Below are 5,422 nucleotides of genomic sequence, written 5' to 3'. Positions count from 1 at the left end.
GGAGGGTTGGGTCTGGATAAATCTGTGCCCTCCCCACTGTCTAGGGCAGGCTCAAACCTTATTACAACTCCTTTTACAATATAATAATAATAATAATAAATAAAACAACCTGTTTATCGATCACTGCAGGTCCTTTTCTATTCCCACTCATCCCGGCTGGCACTACGGGGAATATGCAGGATACAGACCTGGGGATGCTTAGAGACACGCAGCCAGAGGCAGACATTCCTCCCAGACAATGCATTCCCCCCCCCACCCCATATAGATCCTTACACACGAACACACACAGACAGACTCACAAAGAGAGACCCTGCTCAGACAGACACACACACAGCCGGACACACAGAGTCAGAACAGACGTGCACACACCAGCAGTACAGACCCCCACAGACGTTGTCTAATACACAGGCGTACCCCAACACGGCGACCTCTCCATGCCGGAATCCGAGGACTCTGCAGCCTTCAGGAGGCCACAGGTTGCAGGACTGGGAGTGGTGCACACACGCTGGTCTGGGACTCTGGGGACCCCCACTCAAGGTGGGGAGACTTCTCTGGCAGCCCTGGGCGCTTGCTTGCACTCAGGACCGGGTAGGGTGGGGCTGGTATCAGCTCTCACACTATCATTCTCTCCAGCCCTGACTCAAGCCCGCATAGCTGGGACACAGCGGACACATCGACAACTGTTCCTCCACTCCTCGTAGGATAGAGTCCAGCGGTCTAACGAACACACAATCACACACACGCGTCTCGAGAAATCAAGCCCTTAAGGATGCGGCCGGTTTTTTTTCAGCTGCCCATAACAGTTCCACCCCTATTCCCTTTCGGAGACTGGACGGGACAGGTTGCCAGGCTCGAAGGGAAGGGAAGCTTGGGCGCCTAAGAGCTCTGCCTTAGACTCAGGGTGTGTCCTCAAGGGGCGGGACCAGCGCACCCGGAGGGAGAGGGTCCTCAGGCTCCCCCGGGCGGCGCCCTGGGGCGCTGCGCTAGGCCTGGGTGAGGGAGGGGCTGTCGCGGGCTGAGGCTGGCCTAGGCACCAGGGTGTTTGTGGGTGGGAGCCCTTGTTGAGTTTGCTTCTTTCGTATCTCCTTTTCCAGGTAGCAAAAGAGCAACAGGCTTCCTGCATGCCCGCTGGACTGAGACCCGGATTTGGGTTAGACCCAGCTCACCCTCCCATTCTGCCCTGGCCCCTTGCCCGGCCGCCCACCCCATCAGTAAAGAGACTCGGTCTCGTACAGATATAGTTTATTGATTCGGCCCGGAGGCACCGCAGCGCAGCGGGCCAAGTTGGCACTGGGGGGAACGGAAGGAAGGACAAACAGAGGCACGTCTCTACATCGGGGAGCCCCGAGGTGGCGACCCGCGCGCCTCTTCGTCTTTGCCAGGAGCACATAAGTTCACGTGCCTCGGTGCTCCACGCCCCTTTGGAGGAAAGGGAGGAGGACACAGAAAGGGTCATAGAGAGGCGACTCGGGCAGGGGAAATCAAGACAGAGGAGGGGCTGGGGTACTCGCTGCAGGAGGCGGGATCTGAGCCTGAGCTGGCCAGTGTGCTCACAGAGCAGCCACCTTGACCCGGGGGTGGGGAGTGGGCGGGTGGCCTGGAGGAGAAGCGGGGCTGCTAGCTGCGGGTGTAGTAGTCGTAGTCGTCCTCACATGAGTCAAAGGGGCCTGGCGGGCTGCGAGGCGCGACTTCCCGGTCGGACAGAGGGCGCTCCCGCAGGCGCACAGCATCGTATAGACCCTGCGGTGGCTCATCCAGCAGCACATCGCGCTCGGAGCGGGAGCGCTTCAGGCGGCCCACGTTGCGCAGCAGCAGCAGGACGGGCGCATACAGCAGGTTGGCCAGGCCCATAACGAGGCTAAGCTGCTCAAAGCCAAGCGAGTGCACGATGTGGCCCGCCACTATGGGCCCGAGCGCATAGGCCACGCAATAGGATATATCGGCAATGGCGTAGACGCTGCCATAGACCGAGACGTGGCGCACGTCCACAAGAAAGGCGAGCGTGGGCAGCAGCGCCGTGTCCACCAGCGCAATGCCGAAGCAGAGGCCGCAGAGCGAGACCACTAGTGGTGCAAAGGAGCGGCAGGCGGGCACCAAGCACGAGCTGGCGCCTATCACTGCCAGCCCGAAGGCGCCGTACAGCCACTGCAGGTGGGGGTAGCGCGCTGCCAGTCGCACTGTGAGGTACACACCTAGCACGTGCGGCACGAAGGCCGGCAGCCAGGCTATGCCTGCGTCCCACTCGGACGCCGCCATCGTGTGCTCCATCCACGTGGCGATGGTAGGCTCGAGAAAGGCGAGGGGGATGTTGCAGGTGGTGAGCGCGCCTGCCACCACGGCGATGTAGGGGTCCAGCATGAGGCGGTGGATAGGCGTGCCCACTGGCAGGTTGGCCCGCGCCCGCGCCGCGGCGGAGAAGGGCTTGGCCACGACCAGCAGCAACAGGGCGTCGAGCAGCGAAACCATGGCGAGCACCAGAAAGGGCGCCGTCTTGCCCACGAACTTGTGGAGGAACCCCCCGAAGGGCGGCGCCACTAGGCTTCCGAAGCTGATGAAGGCCAACGCCAAGCCCAGGGCACGACTGCGCTCCGGCTCCTCAGGATACTTGTCGGCGATCATGGCAATGCCAGACGTGTCCGCGAAGGCCGAGCCGAGACCCTGCAGGCTGCGCGCGGCGAAGAGCGTCGCGTAGTCCTCCGCAAAGGCAAACATCACTGTAGAGGCGAACAGTACGCCCAGGCCCATAAGCAGCGGCAAGTCATAGCTCATGCGGTCGATGAAGGTCCCGCTCAGGGGGTTCACCAGCAGCTGCAGGATGGCCTTGGAGGCAAACAGCACCCCGATCTTCACGTCCTCGTTGTCGGTGGGGTATTGGGGCTGCGCGGTAGACCTGGCCGGCATCGCGGCCGTCGAGGACTCCGAGGTGTTGACCGTGTCTGCACTGGCATTGGCCGGAGTGGGCGGCGGCAGGGTGGTCACACACACTTTGGAAGTCAGGGTGGGCTTCTCGCTGGCCGAGTGCACGTAGTAGGGTACGATGGGCACGATGACCATGTACAGCATGTTGTCCAGGAACAGCGCCACGCACACGATGACCAGCACCAGGCGCCGCTGCCGCCGGGGATCTTGCAGCGCCGCGCCCACCGCCTCCGACAGCTTGCTGGCTGCCGCCGGGGCCTGACCCGCCGGCGCCTCGGGTTCCATCACCCGCACCCCGCCGCTCTTCCGAGGACGCTTCGGCCGGGGCCGGGCGCGCGCGCCCTGCAGTGCAGAGACCAGGGCGCGGAACTTCGGGGAACCCTGCTCGCCGGGAAAGGCAAGGACCCTGTCGGGCGAGGCGCCGCCGCTGTCCGGAACCGAGCTCGGGACCCGCCGCCGCTGGGCTCAGGGGCGGTCAGGAAAGGCGGCCGTGCCAAGGCGCCGGAGCCGGAGACTGAGCGCTCTGAGGCTCGGGCGCGCAGGGAGCCACCCCCGCAGCGCTGAGAGGCCGCCTGAGCAGGCCGAGGGGCATGCTGCTGCCGCCCGCCCGCCGGCTCGCTCGCCCTGCCGCTCTCCCCTCCCCTCGCGTCGGCTCTTGCCTCCTCCGCCGCCGCCTACTCTTTTTTTCTTTTACACTCGGGGCTGTGACGCGGCGAGTCTCGGCCCCCGAGTGGTGCCCGGGCCACTTGCGTCGCTCATGCTAATGCGACGTCGGCGGGGCGGGGGCTGGGGGCGGGGCGCTGCCGGGAGGGGGTCCTCTCCCCAGATGCGCCAAGGCTGGAAGCCCCAGAAAGGGGTCTCGGTGCGGAAAGAGTCCTGGCCAAGCCCCTGAGGATGGGTGCGCCGCGCGACAAGCGGGTTCTCCGCCCCAGCAGTTCTAGGACTCGTGGGGTCCGCGCCCGCTCTTCTCCCCACGGAGAGGGGCACACAGCGGCCGCTTTCCCCCGGCCCCGCGGGAGAGGGGGGGCGCTAGGGGCTCCAGATCTCCGCCTTAGCCTGGATCTCAGCGCGCAGCGGGTAAGGAGTCCCCGAGGTGAGCCGCGGCTACGTCCATCTGTTCTCGCAGCTGGAATGTGGGGCAGTGACTGGAGGGGCGCCGACTACAGATCCCTCAACCCTTTCTCTGGCCCCGCCCCCTGGCCCCTTCCACGCCGGGGAGGGGAGGCGCATACTGCTGGACTGGGTTCCGACCGACCGGCCCTTCGGGAGAATGTCACAGCAGAGAACTCCAGACTAAGAGCATCTGGGGATTGAGGGGTGAAGGCGCTTCGTCCCCACCCGGGGCCCCCAATATCAGCTCTGCCCCGCCCACCCTACCGCTTTCCCCACCTCCTTCTCCTAACCAGTGCGCCCCCTTTCCGTTTTAACTGTCCGGGTCCGGCAGCTCCGCCTCTTCTCCCTTCCCGCCTCCTCACGCCCTCCCCGTTCTAACTCCTCCCAGGCAGTCTTCGCACTACACCAAGCCCTCCCTCCGCTCCTGCGAGGTCCCGCCCCCTTCCCAACCCCACCCCCACCTCCAATCTCCAGAGCTGCCTCCAAGTCCCGGGTGGGCTCAGGGAGTGATGTGGCAGGGGTCTACGCCTGGAGCCGTAAGAGACCCCGCGTGGGCGCCGAAACCATTTCCTGGGCAGGATCCAGCAGCTTTGCTCTCAGCAGAGGCTCAAGGGGGGCTCACCTTAAGAGGGCCACACCCGCTGAGACGCCCCGTTCTCAGAAGACAAGGTGAGCCGCCCTAGCTTTGCGCTGGGCCTGATGCGTCCCCAGCGTTGACCATGGATGGCACATCGAGTCCATGTTCTGGTCTGCGGACTGGCCGGAGAGAGGCTCTGAGGCAGTGGAGGCTGGGAGATTTGTGCTGTTGATATTACAGTTTGTCCCTTTCTTCCAGAGTCAGAGAGGATTCTTCCCATCCTTCTGGCCTCAAAAGCAAACTACCATTAGACACCGCTTCTTCCCTTACGGTGCTCCCCACCCCGAAGGAGGCATCCTGATACAGTGGAAAGAACTTGGGCTTTAGAGGCAGAGGACTGAGATGGCTCCTGGCTCTGCCACCTACTAGTTAGGGCGCCTGGGAGGAAGGGGGGGAATCACTTCGCCTCTCTATCCCTCAGTTTCTTTATCTGTAAAATGGATAATAGTACCCACTGCTTAGGGTGCCTGGCACACAGTAAGAGCAATGTAAGTGGCTGCTGTGGTTATTATTATCATCTGTAAGGTGTGTTGTTTTATCTTCATTTTACAGTTGTGGGTCTTGTAAAGAGCAGATAAAAGTTTCAGGGGTACCCTGGCTTCCTGGCTCGCCCCGCTGGTTAAGCAGGCATTATCATTCCAGGCTGTGTCTTGGCTGGTGAGACGCCCAGAAGGCATTGGAAAGTTGGCTTCTGTCCCTGAGATAGCTGTCGGATGAGGTGATGGAGACCAGCACGCCAGGGTGAGAGGCAGC

The 5,422-nt window shown here is 63.0% G+C and overlaps 1 protein-coding gene across 1 annotated transcript; it reads right to left on the bottom strand.

Annotated features, from left to right (window-relative positions):
• Positions 1–1,391: 1,391 nt before the first annotated feature.
• On the bottom strand, positions 1,392–3,204 carry SLC18A3 (solute carrier family 18 member A3). The gene has a single exon (XM_022564528.2). The coding sequence runs from the start codon at positions 3,202–3,204 to the stop codon at positions 1,618–1,620; it is 1,587 nt and encodes a 528-aa protein (XP_022420236.1). The 3' UTR covers positions 1,392–1,617.
• Positions 3,205–5,422: the final 2,218 nt, after the last annotated feature.

The sequence above is a fragment of the Delphinapterus leucas genome, chromosome 16, assembly GCF_059928025.1.
Source record: "Delphinapterus leucas isolate spDelLeu-1000000601 "Yukka" chromosome 16, BTC_Dleu_Yukka2, whole genome shotgun sequence".
In the NCBI taxonomy this organism is placed as follows: domain Eukaryota; kingdom Metazoa; phylum Chordata; class Mammalia; order Artiodactyla; family Monodontidae; genus Delphinapterus; species Delphinapterus leucas.
This window is presented reverse-complemented; position numbering and strand designations above follow the sequence as displayed.